The 17,700-nt window shown below is 38.1% G+C and overlaps 1 protein-coding gene across 8 annotated transcripts in view; it reads right to left on the reverse strand.

Moving 5' to 3' along the window:
• The window catches only part of PLA2G4A (phospholipase A2 group IVA), a 189,354-nt gene that overhangs the window by 97,227 nt on the left and 74,427 nt on the right, over positions 1 to 17,700 (reverse strand). For all 8 annotated transcript variants that reach the window (XR_004525901.2, XR_012331125.1, XM_019918613.3 and 5 more), the window contains exon 3: positions 16,500 to 16,581. Coding sequence is in view for 6 of the 8 variants with exons in the window: in XM_019918613.3 (XP_019774172.1) it covers positions 16,500 to 16,581 (82 nt within the window). In the remaining 2 variants the exon portion in view is untranslated. The remainder of the gene's footprint in view (positions 1 to 16,499; positions 16,582 to 17,700) is intronic.

Genomic DNA, 17,700 nt, shown 5'->3' on the forward strand with positions numbered 1-17,700 from the left:
CCTTTATATCTAAAATGCAATTAGAATTAATTTCTGTGTAAAGTGTGCGATAGGTGTGAAGATTCTTTATATAAATATATAAGTACATATATATATGTACTTATATATATATATATATATATATATATATATATAAAACCAGTAAACTCGGCGTCATTTATTGGAAATGCTGTCTTTAACCCTAATACTACAATATAAACATTTTGTTAATGAAGTAGTCATATACGTCTGTTTCTGGACTTCCAGACTTTCTGGTTTATTCATTTAAGCTTGCACCAATTCCACACTGTCTTAATTATCAGAGTTTTATAATAAACCTTGACATCAGGTAGTATAAGTCCTCTAACTTTTTTCAACTTCTTCAGAATAATTTTGACAGTTATTTTATTTCAGCACTTCAAAAATGTCATTCTGTTATCTTATGGCTTCTATATGTTCTGGTGAGGAATTTACTTTCAGTCTTTTGCTTTGTTGAATATATTGTTTTTCCTCTGGATGCTTTTAGGATTTTTTTTCTTTGTCTTTAGTTTTCAGCAGTTTTACTGCAATATGCACAATATTAGTATTTTTTGTATTTATCCTTAAGTTAATAACACAGCATTTTTATCAGTTACAGAAAATTCTCAGCCATTATCTCTTCAAATATTACTTCTGCCCCAATCTCCTTCTCTTCCCCAGTGTTTTATTTAAATTTTGCCCAGATATTCCTTATGCTTTAATTCTATATTTTATTTCATTTTTTGTTCTCTGTATTTGAGTCTGGATACTTTCTACTGACCTATTTAGTTTACCAATTCCCTCTCTTCAACTGTCTCCAAACTATGGCAAACCCATCTACTGAGTTTCAATTTTCACTTATTGTGTTTTTAATTCCAAATTTTCCATTTGCTTCTTTTCTATATAACTGGTTCCCTGGTAAAATTCTCCACCTTGCCACCTATTTTCTTGAACATATTAATCTTAGTTATTTTAAAGTCCATATCCAATACTTGGGGAATCTATTTATTTTTCTTGATCTTACTTTTTGGGTCTACCTGGCAATTCTTGACTGAATGCCAGAACTTTTCATGAAAAATTGTTCCAGAGCTAGACCTACCTCCTCAGAGGACCCATCTTATTCTCCGGCAGGCAGTGTGAATGGGATGGATCTACTCAGTTTAATCAAAAATTGAATTGACTTAAATCTTTGTAAAATTTAGTCTACTTCTTATTCACTCCCACCCAAAGCTTTTCAACTGAGAGCCTGGGGTGTTTTCTAGGCCCCTTTTATTTGGCAGTTCTGATACCCAATTTTTTCCCCTCTTAGCACTGTGAGACTGCCAATAACTCTTCTTTGCTTTTCTTGTATTTTACGTTTGCTTCTTAGTCTGTTGCCCTGCACAGGTTACGAATTTGTCTCCTGCACATGGTGAAGGCACTGACTTGCAAGCTTCTCTAGGCTTCCCTTCTCTCAGGGTTCTTGTCCCTCAAATTCTAACTGACTTGGTTCTGAAATCCAGTTTTTATGTCCCCAAGTCCTTTGAGATTGCCAAAGCTCTAGTAGATTCCCTGACTCTTCACTGCTTGGCCACGTCTCGCATCCCCATCGCCCCCAAATCCACCTAGATTCCACAGTGGATTGAGAGGAAAGTGGCTTGCAGAATACTGGGCCTACTTCAATGACTTCTCTCCTCTCTGAGATCCTGGTCCCTCAAATCCCAGTTGACTCGGCAGATTTTCAATCCTTCAGACATTTTTAAAACTTAATTTAACCTGTGTTTTCTAAATTGATCTTAGGAGAAACGAATGCTCTGCTATTAGTTACTTCAGCATAGTCCAATGACCATTTAACTGTTAACCTGACCAAACATATACTAATCCCTATTCTTTTTTACTTCCATACTCCACATGGCTGTTCAAACTTTTACTGCTTTTCTCAAGTCACTACTCACTATTCCTCATCTTAGAAAACAACTCAGGTTCACACTTCACTAGGAAAACAAAAGGAGAGGATTAAATGTTCTCTTCCAGTTTCTCTTCCCTATACCTCACAATTTAAAAGATATATTTATAATTGAAAATTGTATTTATTCATACTTAAGTTCTTTTCTGATGTCTTAGAAGAAGAAGTTTCCATACACTCTTCTCTCAATTTCAAACTATTCCACCTCCTCTCAGAGATTTCTCATTTATTTATCCCCAACCCCAAATTTAATCTGTAAATATTTGCTTGGGCCTGGCTACTTCCTCTCAACCAATAAATATAAACAAACACTGATTATCCTAAAAAATAAATACAACTTTAATTAATTCTGCCAATTCCTCAAGATCTTTCCTCTCCTCCATTAAAGCTTTTGGAAAAATAAATACAGTTTATATTTACTGCTTCTAAATCCCATCACTTATAAATTCCTAACCTACTATGCTCTGCCTTATTCTGTTACCATAATCAGTCTATTCTCTCTACTGTAACTTTTTTTGGTAGCTTTATTGAGATGTAATTGACATATCACATTGTATAAGTGTGAGGCATACAACATGATGATTTGATACACTTACCTACTGCCAAATGATTACCACAGTAGAGTTAGTTAACACCTCCATCACCTCACATAATTGCCGTTTCTTTTTTGTGGTGAGAACATTTAAGACCTATTCTCTTGGGACTTCCCTGGTGGTGCAGTGGTTAAGAGTCCACCTGCCAATGCAGGGGTCATGGGTTCGAGCCCTGGTCTGGGAAGATCTCACATGCAGCGGAGCAACTGGGCCTATGCACCACAACTGCTGAGCCTGTGCTCTAGAGCCCACGAGCCACAACTACTGAGCCTGAGTGCCACAATTACTGAAGCCCAGGAGCCTAGAGCCCATGCTCCACAACAAAGAGAGGCCACCGCAATGAGAAGCCCGAGCACCACGACGAGGAGTGGCCCCTGCTCGCCGAAGCTGGAGAAGGCCCGTGCACAGCAACGATGACCCAATGCAGCCAAAAAAAAAAAAAAAGACCTACTCTCTTAGCAATTTCAGGAATATAATACAGTATTATTAACTATAGTCACCATGCTGTACATTACATCCCCAGAACTTACTCTTCTTATAACTGGAAGTGTGTACCTTTTGATGGACATCTCCCTATATCTACCCCCTCCCCTCACCAGCTCCTGGCCATCACCATGCCCCTATCATAACTTCAATATAAAATTCAATGAGCTTTTTCTCAATTTTCATCAGATTTGGCATATATGCAATGCCCGTTGTGCAATTATCTCCTTCTTTTGTGCCCAGGGTATCATTTTTTTTTTCTGATTCCTTAACTACCTCTCTAAATGTTTCCTTGTTGTATCTTAATTTTTTCCCCCCAAACTTGCGACTAAATTGTAGACTTTCTCTTCATAGCTGTTACAAATCTCCACTAGAATGTTTCAGAAGGAAATGAACACTTTAAAAAATTTAGTGCTCATGTAGTCAAAACCAATTTGAAAAGGAATCATCACAGTTATTTATATGGTCTTTTTTTTTTTTTGGCCACGCCACGCAGCATGTGGGATCTTAGTTCCCTGACCAGGTATCAAACCTGTGTCCCCTGCAGTGGAAGCACGGAATCCTAACTACTGGCCCACCAGGGAAGTCCTATATAGTCTTAAGAATATTCGATGTGCACCCTTCAAGTCACATGGCACACATCAATCCTATAGTATAATTATTCTCAGATCCTTTAAAGCTGATCATATTCAGGTTTAAATGGTAGCCATCATGCATTCCTTCATTTCCTCAAGGCTTCAAGGAGGTAGCGGTACAAACATGACAAATATAAGATTCTTGATTACATGTCCATATATAATCTATTGCTAAGTAATCCATTTTGAATTTTTCCCTAAATGCAAGAGAAAAGAAAAACAAAGCAAAACAAAACCAAAAAAACTAAAATAAAAACATGTTCTTTTTCCTGACTTTCTTATTTTATTTCATGGTACCATACTTCTTGCTGCCTGAGCCAGAAACATGAGAGTCATTCTCTTTTCCTCATAGTTCCTGTATCCTATCTGTCTCCAGCTTTTACCTATTTCACCTCTAACATGCTGGCCCCTCAATTCCTCTCAAAATATCACTTACCCAGTTCAACTGGACTATTCACATAATTTCGTAGTTGCTTATTCTCCCATATGCAAAGCCACTCTACATAATGCTGCTATAGTCGTCTTTGTGAAACACTTTTGACTCTTGCTGCCTACAAAGGCAGGCCTAATCTCTGTGATAAAAGGCCTACAAGTCCCCCTCACCCACCGGACCCTGGGTTTCCTTCCAGTCAGTGACCCTCCTCCACCAGGCACTGGAACATCATTCTCGCAAGTCAACATTCAGGCCACGGAGCACCTCTGAAATCCACACATTTCAAACATTCCACACAGTCATACTGGTGGCAGAAGTATCTGTTCTGTCCAAGAGAACATTGCTTCTCTTTTACTTATGTGTATCATTGTGTTTTCATTTGACGTTTTAGCTGATAACTAAACACTAGTAATTCATAACTAAATGTTATTCAAGTTGTTGTCCTTGTCCTAAGACTATCCAAGATAAGGGTCCAAAGACTGTACACTTAAAGGATGGGTGGAATGAGATGTTCTCTCTATGCTTCCCTTATCTAGTTCATAAGTCAACTAGTTGTTCTATTTTCCTATCGGGTTAAATTGGCCACTGCCAATCATGTCTCCTAGTAGCCTCATCTATGTAAATCTGCATAAAAATAATTCCACTTCAACTTGCTGATTTAGGTATTATTATTCTCAACTTGTAGGTAAGGGAATTGAGACTCCCTTGAGGCATTTAGTAAGTTGAGCAAAAGGTCATTTAGAAACAGGAGTTTAACCTAGTCTTTCTGAAGCCAAATTCCTTGTTCTTTCAAATATACCAACACTAACAACTCTTACCTATTTTTGCCTCTATTAAACTGTAAACTTCATGATAGCAGAAACCACATCCTTCCAAATTACTATTGGATCCAAGAGTCTAGCACAAAGTCTGAAACATTATAGGGACATAATAAATATTATTGAAGTAATGGGTGATGGGCTAGCCCTGAGCAATACTGTAGAAGAGGTGACCTTTATTATAGGCACAATAATCTCCCCTAACTTCTTTTTACTCTTTGTTAGTATGTCTCAATCTTCCTAGTGCTTTGTCCCACCCCATTTATTTGTATTTTAATATACAAATATCAATGTCAAACATTTAATAGATCAATATCGGTTATGTTTTTCCAAGTGCATTTGTATTTAACCTTTATGTCCAAGTACTAAATGTGAAAGTAAATAAATGAACAAACAAACAGACCTTCAAATCCCAGTGTGCCTTCCTAATAACTCTAAGGAATAGGGTAAAGCGCCAAAGGACTTATTTATGAGTAGCAGCCCCTGCTCCCTCCAGAATGGGCTCAAAATTGGAATTGTTATGGCTATAGGTGCTGAAGGGCAGTCCCTGCAAATTGCTGGAAATGCAGAAGCTGGAAACGTTAGTGAAAAATTCAGTGTGGTTTAGTAAAACAGAACTTTGGCCGTAATTCTCTATATATTGGAGAGAGAAGTGCAAAACCCTTATACCAAGGCAGCATTGTCTAGGAACTCAATCACAGAATGCCTTTTCCTCATTTCAAAGTACGAAGCCGTTCTGTTAACACTGTTTTGGGATCCCTTTATCAGGCAGAGTCTCCGGTTTGAACGCCTCCTATTTTTCATTTTCCTTTTGCTCACAGCCTCTGACCTAGCATGGTATTTTCTCAGTGTCACATGTTTCCTTTTGTAAATGAACATGAAGCTATCACAATGTACCATCAGCCAAATGGATGCCAGGAAGAAAGTCTATAGCATCTACTCACAATCGACTTGGTACATTTTGTACTAACAATTGACTTACTATAGTAATGAAGCGGGCTACCACCCAGCGTACAGTAAAAGTGACTTATTATAAAGAATGCTGATATTCATGAGAGAACAGAGAAAGACACATGGAAAATGACCCAAAGAAAGTTAAATGCAGATCTAAAACAGAACAGAAAATTTTGTTGTTGCCTGCATTGCCCTTTTACTTAAATCTCTATGATACCTTTTTGGAAGGAAACAAAAATACTTCTGTTATCAGTATTTCTGCTTGGAATGGTTTAAAGATTTATAACCGAGGGATGTTTCTTGGAATCCCTTTAGGTTGGAGAGAGAGTAATTCTCCAGAAGTTCTTATGTAGTATTATAAAACATATTAACTTATTCATATTATTAATTTTTAGCTATATATTTGGATTCCACTCTATGTAAGAATAATTCTTTTTCATTAAAACAGGAGTTCTTAACCTTGACATTATTGACATTTGGGGCTAGATGATCCTTTGCTCTGGGGTACTGTCTGTGACCTCTACCCACTAAATGCCAGTAGGATCCCCCAACTGTGACAACTAAAAATGTCTCCAGGGACTTCCCTGGCAGTCCATTGGTTAAGACTCCATGCTTCCAATGTAGGGGGCGCAGGTTCCATCCCTGGTCTGGGAACTAAGATCCCACATACCTTGCAGTGTGGCCAAAAAATAAAAATAAATAAAATAGAAAAATAAAAATGTCTCCAGATATTGCCCAATGTGCCTGGGAACAAAACTGATCCCCAGTTTAGAAACACTGCACTAAGGCAGGGCATTATCCCTGCTACCTGACATTTATTCCTAAGGCAAACCATTAAAAATTAGCCAAATTCTCTAAATAATGTAATTAGAAGTGTTATATCAATCCTATTTTTAAAATATTTTCTTATTTTTTTTTCCCAATTGAAATGTCCCACATCCATTCCATACATTAGTACTCTACTTAAGTTATAAAACCCATCTCAGTCTCTATTCAAGCTATAAAGCCTTCTCAGAAGCTTAATGTCAACACTTTTCAAAATTAGTAATACTGTATAATATAAACACACAATTACTGAATATATACTCTCTTGGATTGACTTTCCAAATAGTTAGTTACACCCATTTCATCTTCCTAGCTAGACCATAAGTAGCTCAAAGGCAAAGCTGCTGCACGAGTAGACACTGGAGCGAGACAGGCTTGAGTTCTAGCCCCAAAAGAGAAGAGCTGTGTGATTTGGGACTATTTATTTAATGTCTTTAAACAAATCCCTACACTGGTAAAATTAAAATTAAAAGATCACATATCTCGGGCTTCCCTGGTGGCACAGTGGTTGAGAGTCCGCCTGCCGATGCAGGAGTCACAGGTTCGTGCCCCGGTCCGGGAAAATCCCACGTGCCAGTGGAGCGGCTGGGCCCGTGAGGCATGGCCGCTGAGCCTGCGCGTCCGGAGCCTGTGCTCCGCAACGGGAGAGGCCACAACAGTGAAAGGCCCGCGTACCGAAAAAAAAAAAAAAAATCACATATCTCGTAGTGTGACTGAAATGAGTAAATGAAATATAAGTCCTAAGACCTCTGCTTAGCATTTTTGTTCATTTAACAAACACACTGTGTACATTATGCATCAAGTACTTTTCTAAGCACTTCATAATCTAATTTAGTCCTCATTAAAAATTATAGGAGGGAGGAGGAGGGATAAATTAGGAGTTTGGGATTAACATATACATGCTACTGTATATAAAACAGATAACCAACAAGGTCCTACTGTATAGCACAGGGAACTATACTCAATATTTTATAATAACCTATAAGGGAAAAGAATCTGAAAAAAACATATAAATGTATGTATAACTTAATCAGTTTGCTGTACACCTGAAACTGACACAATATTGTAAATCAACTATACTTCAATTAAAAAAAAATCTAGGAGGAAGGTATAATTATTACCCTACATTTAATGTTGAGGAAATTGAGACCTAGGAAAGCTAAATAACTTGCCCAAATTCACACGGTTAATAAAGGAGAAGGGAGATGTGAATCCAAGTAAGCCGGTCCAGAGTCCTTGTCCTAACCATTAAGCCATACTTCCCTGCTGGTATGAAACAGGCACTCAGTAAAGTTATCAAGCATAAGTGTTGCATTCATTTTTTTTTCTTTTGTACTTCTTCAAGACACTGAATAAGTACCAAGTACATAGCAGATGCTCAGCATTTATTGACGACATTAATAATGGAGGCTTGGGGCTTCCCTGGTAGTGCAGTGGTTGAGAGTCCACCTGCCGATGCAGGGGACACGGGTTCGTGCCCTGGTCCGGGAAGATCCCACATGCCGCGGAGCGGCTGGGCCCGTGAGCCATGGCCGCTGAGCCTGCGTGTCCGCAGCCTATGCTCCGCAACGGGAGAGGCCACAACAGTGAGAGGCCCACGTACCCCAAAAAAAAAAAAAAAAAAAAAAAAAAAAAGAATAATGGAGCCTTGCTGGGATAAGCAATGGGTTTTATTTCTTTAACATGTCTTTTTCAAAGTTAAAATTTCAAAACTGTTATTTCATTTTGCATCTGGAGGCTTAGATTACCCTTGTACATAAACTTAAAATAATTTTGTCTAGGATTTTATCTAAAATATTTTATAAAAAAACATACTGATACATCAAATGAGGAGTAAGAATGGAAAAGTGCTTCCAAAGAATCAGTAAAATTTACAGGACCCCTCAGGCTATACCTCAGCTAAGTTTAGTCATTTCAATCTCTATGTCATATAATTTTATTTTTAAGAAAACAGTTAAAATATTAAAATATACTAAAATAACATACATGATAAGAGTTTTCCCATAAATTTTAGACCAGGAGAGTTTTTCTCTTTGAAATAAAAACTTTAATAGCATACTTTTCTTTGGAAATTTAAGAAACATTTAACCTGTTTTTTAATTTAATTCCATTAGGTATTAATTGCACCTGTTCAATATAGAAGTGGTATATGATTTCTGGCAAAGAGCGTTTACTTAACACATGGTGAGAAGGCGGCATATCACTCAGCTTTAAAAAAGTTTTTTAAATTAAGTTTGTTTTCTTTAATTTTAGAAAACTAAAGAAATTGTAGAACATTAACATGTTAAAGTATATATATGAGTAATATAAAAACTATTTTAGGATGAAGAAGCTCAAGTGTAAGATATGTGCGATAAAGAACTAAATGAGCCAATTCCCTGGCAGACTAAATGAGTAGGATCCATCACTAATAGGTCTTGAAAAAATAAAAAGAGAATATGTGGATTGTGTCCCTATTAGTACTGGTGACGTACTCTTCACTTTGACAGGAACCTGCATTACTGCCAAATATACCACTGGAATATAGCTCCATTTATCCTATTGAATAAATGTGGTGAAAATTCACACAAAGATCAATTGATGTTAACAAAATATCATAAAATAGTATCATTCACTACATTTATCAGACCTAAAACACATAAATACATACATGTAAACAAACAAAAAAATCTACTGAAATTTAAATAGAAAGGAAAAAAGACTAACCGTACTCACAAAACCATTTGACAGCTTAATAAACTGCATGACATTCTAAATGAGTGAGGAAGAGGAGTGCCTTCCTAACACATTCTATTTCCCTACCACACAGAAAATACAAGACAAGAGATAAGAGAGGGGCATGCATTCTGGAATACTTTACTCATCTTGAAATTATTTTCCATAAAAAGCCCCCTAGGAAGTTATTTCAGATTTTTTAGAATCGTGGGTGGATACTCAAAAACATTACAAAAATATTTAGTAAACCAAAATTCATGTTCAGTCACAACTGACGTCAGGGAAATGTTTGATTCAGAAAAGATGAGAGCAGCAGGGTCATTTATAAAAAAGAATATTTGCAACTTCATAATTAATCCAAGAAAAGATTAATTATGTTATAAATTAATCCAAGATGTTATAAAATTTGAAACCCATGAAAACTCTAGATAGCTTATGGATAGAAATCAGAGCGGTATTTATAATCTACAAAAATGGAGTATAAAATTATTTTTTTAATTCTCTCTTCATTGACGCAAAACAGGAAGCAATATCCTAGAAGAAAGGTATAGTTACACATATTTATGTATTTTATTCATTCATCCAAAATTCTCTGAGATTTTCCTACTATACCAGGCTCAAGACTAAGCACTTATTCTCTAAAAAGTGAAGAAGAAATAGGCCCCAAAATACATTTGACAAGTGTTTCATGGGGCATTTTTTGTTTTGCTTTTTTTGTTTGTTTGGTTGTTTTTTTGGCTGTACCGTATGGCTTGAGGAATCTTAGTTCCCAGGCCAGGGATGGAACCTGGGCCCCCACCACCCTGCAGTGGAAGCGTGGATCCCTAACTACTGGACCACCAGGGAAGTCCCACATGAGAGAGGTGTTAAGCAGAGGTCTGGATAGCTGTCAGGGGAGCAAAGGAGTGAATTGTGCCCAAGAGTATCAAAAAGACAGTGGAAGTACCATTCTACTGTTTCTCTCGAGCTGAAAAAATGAAGGATCCAATAATCTGCTCAACACAGAAATTCAGAATGGAAATTTCTTGTTTCCAAGGTGAAAAACTGAAAATAATCTCAAGTGCACAAACTACCCAAATAGAAAATACTTTGGCTCATACAAAGATTATATTTAAGAAATAAATGTCTTCTTATGTTGATATCTGAAATCATGTTAACAATAACAGATAATATTCATTGAGCAATTACTATGCGTGAGGCATGTAATGCTTCACATATGTCAACTCATTGAATTCTCTCAATGTCTCTAAGATGAGAAAAAGAAGACAGAGAGGAAACTTGCCTGAAGACACAAGACCAGTGAGTAGTGCTTTGCCTCTGAAGACCATGTTCTTTCATAAATATATTCTGCCTCCTCCCTGGAGATTCTGATGACCGTGGAATTCAGGAATGGCTACAGGAGAGGGTAATGTATTTTCATAGTAATTTCTACATTGCCCTTGCTGCTAACAAAGATTCTCAGATTACATAGATGATGTTTCTCTACATACAGACTCAACACTATGCCTCTTATCCCAACATGTGCAAATAGGAAGGATGAATTCTAACTTCCTTTCCCAGGGAATTATTAACACTTTGTGTTGAGAGTCATGTCCTTTGAAGAGGCTTAATCCTCTGGATGGTCTCGAGGTGAGGGGATTTGAGACTGCTGCTTTGGAGAGACAAGACTGGAGGTAACAGGGCTACTTTCTTAAAACTCAAATGTGTTTGGGTTTTCTTAAGTTTCTACAAGTGTTGGAAAGTCATGCTTCTGGTGCACTGTGGGTGGCGTGATGACTACAGGATGGTCATGGAGTCTGGACTCTAAGCACCGTTGCCTTGAGCTCAGGGGTAGAGTCTCTCTGGCGTGGCATGTGATCACTGGGAAGACTACTCTGAGAGCTGTCCCAGTGCTTGCCAAAAGTGGAAAGCCAGGATCCATGCAAACAACATTTAGCCGAAGGTTGGATGCCAATGATAGCAGCCACCAAGGCTTATGGCAGGACCCACTCCTAATTTACAGGCAACTCTAAGTGCCTAGAATACCTGTAGGACCCTGGGGAGGGGGAGATCACCTACACTCCCCCACCTATTCTAGTGAATAGGTGCGATTAATGCGATTTAGGAAAATTAATGCGATTTAGAAAAATCATATAGGTGAGATTTCATGGACCTGAGTAATGTGGAGAATATTCGTTTCACTACACAGTGATGTGTGAACTCTTACAGTAATTACTCCATAGGACTGAAAGACATAAAAAAGAACACAGAATGATTCAAAAAGAATCGAACACTTGCAAATAATTAGTATCTGATGCCTGGTTTATATATGAATAGGTAGTAAAAATCGATAGTAAAAAAAAAATTTGTAAACGAACTTTCATGTTTAGTTTGAACAATCTTACAGATGCTCCACATGGTCCACGTGCATCCCCCAGATCACAAGTCCCGCATCAGTACTGATGCTGATTCATCCTCGACTCCACATCACCCCTGAAGGTAGGAGTGAAGCCAGTGTGTTTCTTCCTTCCTCAAGACCACGAGGGGGTACAAACCCAAGGTTCTTCCTGAATCCCCACCAGAAGTCAGGTGGTCTAGAATATTTTAAAAGTCTTCCATTCTGTTTGTATCACCCTGTTTTTGTACTTACATTCTTTAACAATATGTGAAAGATGACAATTTAAACTTCCTTTGTTTAGTAAACCAAAATTCATGTTCAGTCACAACTGACGTCAGGGAAATGTTTGATTCAGAAAAGAATACTAGAACAGCCGGGTTCTCAGTAACAATAAGCATTTATCCAAACTTCTTGCAGTCAACACACTTATAGTACACAACTCAACCAAAGCTCTTTGCAGGGGAGAGGGAAATAGTATTCACAATATTAGAGTAATGAAAAGCAGGGTATGTAGAGTTACCCTGCCTGGGTTCTTAGAAATGTCCTAAATAAAATCACAGATTAGTAAGTTGAGGGAGCATTAAACCATATTAAAATATTTAGGATATATCTATGTATATGAGAGGAAGAGTATATTTATGTACATGAGGGAAAGAGTACACTATATTCATATGGGTATATGCAAACTACTTCTTTTTAAAATAAGACTATGGTGAGTCAGATGCAAATTTGAACTTCAAACTACCTCTTCATATGATGTGAGCATAAGAATACAGGGAAGGGCTGGCACCAGGGCAATGGGAACAAACGTACATGATACATTTGAACAAACTGAGATTAGCAAGGATGTCTGGGAAGGGGCTGTCTTGTTCTTGGCTTGCCCAGTGCTCTGAGGTGAAAACCAGGAAATGAGTGAGATGTTATGATTCAAATGTCAGCTCTGACTCCTCTAAAGATAGTTTATGGGGTGCTGCTGACTGTATTATGATGTTCTAGCAATGCAGTATGGTATTTCTAAAAGAAGCTAGTTAGAATAGGATGAATAATAAAAATAAAATCTTGGTATTATATTTTTAAAAAAAACAGATATAGGACTTCGCTGGCGGTCCAGTGGTTAAGACGCCAGGCTTCCACTGCAGGGGGTGCAGGTTCGATTCCCGGTCAGGGAACTAAGATCCCACAAGCTGCGCAGTGTAGCCAAAAAATTTTTTTCAAAAGTAAAGCAGATATAGGTGTCAACTATTTGATTCATGTGGCACCCTTGAGAAAGCCCCTACGTACACAGGTAAAGCTGAAAAACCAAATAGTAATCTGTCATTCTTTACCAATATGCAAAACTTTATGGAAATTTGCCTTTTTAGATAAATGTAGACACTGTCAACAACAGAAGAGAGGGTAATTTTCTATCATTCTTTTCAGATCTTAGGACATTGTTCACCGTTCTATCCTTGTCTATCTTTAAAGAACTTCTGTATACAAACATCCCAAATTCTGCTTACTTGGTAATCTGTATAGATCAAGCTCGGCAAGTAATATCATCAAAACTCCTCTTAGAAAAGTGACAGCTAACACCCATGCCTTTTCTCACTATAATCACCTACAACTTCTCAAAAATAAAATCGTTTGGCATTGTATATTGTCCCTCTACTTTTTCTTACCAACCTTATCATTGAATTTATTTCTCTAAGACTCTCTTTTGTTCTTTTTATCTCCTCCTGATTTCCTGTAAACTCATCAAGGTGATATCAAGGGTTGGCAATGATCTCCTTCCCCCCCCCAAAAAAATTTAATTCAAGAAAAATAAAATCAAATTACAAATGTTGAATAGAAATGTTAACAGAATGTCACAACACTATCCTTTCTCCAACAGTGATTAATCTCCAGTGGCTATTCCTTCCAAGCGTCCTTCACTTTAAAAAGGAAGCTTTCGGGAATTCCCTGGCAGTCCAGTGGTTAGGACTCCGTGCTCTCGCTGCCAGGGCCAGGGTTCAATCCCTGGTCTGGGAATTAAGATCCCACAAGCTGTGAGGTGTAGCCAAAAGAATAAAAATTAAAAACATAAAAAGAAAGCTTTTTGGAAATCAAGGGTCCAACCTGTGTTGTGTACACTGTGGGGATCTAAAACGTACCTGTTCCCTATTTCATTAGATGAATTAATATCTCATGTTCATTTTTAAGTAATATTATCAATATCAACTCAAATAGATTTAAAATGACACTTGCAGCATTACTCTCTTCCTTGTCCTAATTACAATAAATAAGCACAGGCAAAGTGCCTGGGGCCTATGGGGAAAGTAGCTAAGAAATCAGATCCAGACCAGTTGAAGGTGACTCAGAGTAGAATTTGACTTGTTATAGGACTCATCTCAAGCATGGTAAAAACCATTCTCTCTCTAAGACAGAGCTCTGCACTGATAGTCAAAGGTCAGTAACTTGCATGGTTGGCGAATCACTGACACAGCCTTTAGTTGAATTATGAATGGCTTTACTAACGGTACAACCTCTAGAGTTTTAAGGCATGTGCTTTTCTCAAGGTCATGGGGGGTACCATTTTTTTTTTAATCTTTTTTTTAACATCTTTATTGGAGTATAATTGCTTTATAATATTGTGTTAGTTTCTGCTTTATTACAAAGTGAATCAGCTATATGTATACATATATCCCCACATCCCCTCCCTCTTGCATCTCCCTCCCACCCTCCGTATCCCACCCCTCTAGGTGGTCACAAAGCACCAAGCTGATCTCCCTGTGCTATGCGGCTGCTTCCCACTAGCTATCTATTTTACATTTGGTAGTGTATGGCTTCCAATTTGGATTCTCTTTTTTCTTTTTTCTAAAAAATAAATTTATTTATTTTATTTATTTATTTTTGGCTGCGTTGGGTCTTCGTTGCTGTGTGCAGGCTTTCTCTAGTTGCGGCAAGCAGGGGCTACTCTTCGTTGCGGTCCGCGGGCTTCTCATTGCGGCAGCTTCTCTTGTTGCAGAGCATAGGCTCTAGGTGCGTGGGTTTCAGTAATTGTGGCACATGGGCTCAGTAGTTGTGGCTCACAGGCTCTAGAGCGCAGGCTCAGTAGTTGGGGTGCACGGGCTTAGTTGCTCCGCGGCATATGGGATCTTCCCAGACCAGGGCTTGAACCCGTGTCCCCTGCATTGGCAGGCGGATTCTTAACCACTGTGCCACCAGGGAAGTCCCTGGCTTCTCTTTCACAGGAGCCTTTCTCCAGTGAACTCTCGTTTAATTGATGAAAATGCAAAGAATTATAAAAAGCAAAAGAATAACTTAAGAAAATCTTTGGCAAAGGAGTGATTAAATGGGGTAGATTGATGTATGAGATAAAATTTAGAAAATAAACCCCTGGTCCAGACTAGATGTGAAGAAATTGTCCTTGCTCCCGTCACCTCTCCTGAGAAGCACTGCTAATCAAAAACTCTTACCATTAGATTCCACCTCCCGGCCCCCTCCTTCCAACTTTTACCAACTTCCTGGACACCCTTCATTCACTGAAGGCTTGAGCCCAGAGCCCAAATTCTTCATTCCTTAATATTTAACCTCTCTCTATGGGCCCATTTTAATTGCGATTTCAACAAGCTCAAGTCCCTCCTATTCTTTTTTTTTTAACATCTTTATTGGAGTATAATTGCTCTACAATGGTGTGTTAGTTTCTGCTTTCCCTCCTATTCTTAAATATAAAAAGCATACTCTATAGTCACCTCCAATATATTTAACATACTATGGCCAGAACAAATATTTTTTTAAATAAAGAGCCAATCCTGTGACTTGTGACTCAAATGCCATCAAATTCTTCCCACTGCATTTCTGATAAAATCTCAGTCTTGTTGTATGAGTGCCTGTCCTCTTTCACCTTTGCTGTGTGTCTCTAACAGTTTGGGACCTCACAAGCAATCTGCCCTTCGCTCGCCTTTGAACATGCTGTTTTCTCTGCCTGGGATTCTCCCTGCTCTCAGCACTAAGATTTTCTTCCTTCAAGAACCAGTGTAAATGCCATTTCAGCCAGAAAGACTTCCCTGTTCCCCAGACTGGTAAATTGCAATCTCCATTCTTTCCCCCAAACCCGTCCTGAGGGGTAAATGGCCATTCCCATATTTTAGCAATAATCTACAACTTTACCCAATGCGTTATCACAATACTTATCCATCCTTCTTTGTATTCCCAGCTCCACGACCCCTAGTCATTTGCATGGTAAGATTAACCAGGAAAACTGCATTTTAAAACGTGGAAGGATACTGCCACCAAATTAATTCAACATTATCCTCAGGCTTTGGTTCATATCATTTCAAGCTGTCCCACACCAGTTTCTATAGCTATTTGCACACATAATGAACATACTTAAAGGCATAAGAATTAAACTGCATTTTTAAAAAATCCAAAGGCACAATACCTCACAGAGGCAGCTAGTTTAAAGTCTTAACTCGGCCATCTTTCCAAAATAGAATGGAAATGTCTTTGAAATCCAAAACTCTGTCCTAGGACAGTCATTTTATCTGATCCCAAGTACTCCCAATTAATGTAAAGTCAAGGTAAAACACTATTCTGACAGATAAAAGAGCATCAGAGAACCATTCAAAATGTTATCATTCAAAGATGTAGACAAAGATTATCACATCTGAAAAAGGGACAGCCCCAGGTTTGTCAAGGAACTCAGGCAACTGAAGAGTGAATCATAATTACGTATTTTCAACAGAAAAGCAAATAAGGGCACTTACGCATGTCACCGAAGGCCCCCTTTGTTACTTTTGTGGCACGTAACACCACTACTGTGAACTTGTGGGAATAATGGTGCTCCACCTGGAAAAAAAATTCATAATGAATTTAAAATAAGCCTGTAATATAGGATCCAGGTAAATTGTTTTCATTGTTTCCTTGAGACTAATTGAAAATACTCCAGTTGAAAGGAAGTAACATGCATACCAGAAACATTCTTTGATCATGAGGCTTTTCCTTTTTTGATCCTTTCCTCTCTCTGGCACAGAATGATTGAGAAGTTTATATCATGCTTTAAAATGTCACTGCAGCTTGACTGTTAGGACTTCTTTGCAGTCCCTGCTTTACAGGGTTTACCAAGCCCTTGGGAAAAATGTAAATCAGGACTGCAGGCTTTCTAGGCGCACAATCAGGCTTTGTACTAGGTGATAAGCAAGACCTGCCTTAGAAAGGTGAAGTCGGAGCAAGATGTTTGCATTATCTAAATGTGTTTGTTTTTATTGTTACTGTTCAATGAAAGTCTTTTTTTGGTATAACATTTCCAGAGCAGTTTTCAAAATCCTTTGGATCCAAAGCAATAACCAGCAAGCTACTTATATTAATTTTAATTTATTTGTTAAAACCATATGTGACAATGTTAAAAGTTTCTATTAGCCTAATAGCTTGCATGCACATAAGAAGTATTAACAGGTAGAAGACTTTATTAAACACTTCACGTAACTGGATATTAGTTCTCAAATGATTCTACTCACCAAAACAGAATGGGAAAGCAGAAACTCACAAAGTTCTCTGAGCAACTGAAACGATTACAAAATCTTTATCTAAAGCTCAAGCATTTTTGTTTAATCTTAGGAGAGGCCCACATTTATAAGTTACTCCTACCTTTCATAATTTTAATAGACTTGCTTAACTTGTTAAAACGTCCATAACTGGGTTACCCTGGTGGCGCAGTGGTTGAGAGTCTGCCTGCAGATGCAGGGGACACGGGTTCGTGCCCCGGTCCGGGAAGATCCCACATGCCGTGGAGCGGCTGGGCCCGTGAGCCATGGCCGCTGAGCCTGCGCATCCGGAGCCTGTGCTCCGCAACGGGAGAGGCCACAACAGTGAGACGCCCGCGTACCGCAAAAAAAAAAAAAAAAAGTCCATAACTAATTAAAAAGAAGCTAAGATACTGACAATACTGAGAAGTGAGTCTAAAAGTAA

Source organism: Tursiops truncatus, chromosome 1, assembly GCF_011762595.2.
Source record: "Tursiops truncatus isolate mTurTru1 chromosome 1, mTurTru1.mat.Y, whole genome shotgun sequence".
NCBI lineage: Eukaryota > Metazoa > Chordata > Mammalia > Artiodactyla > Delphinidae > Tursiops > Tursiops truncatus.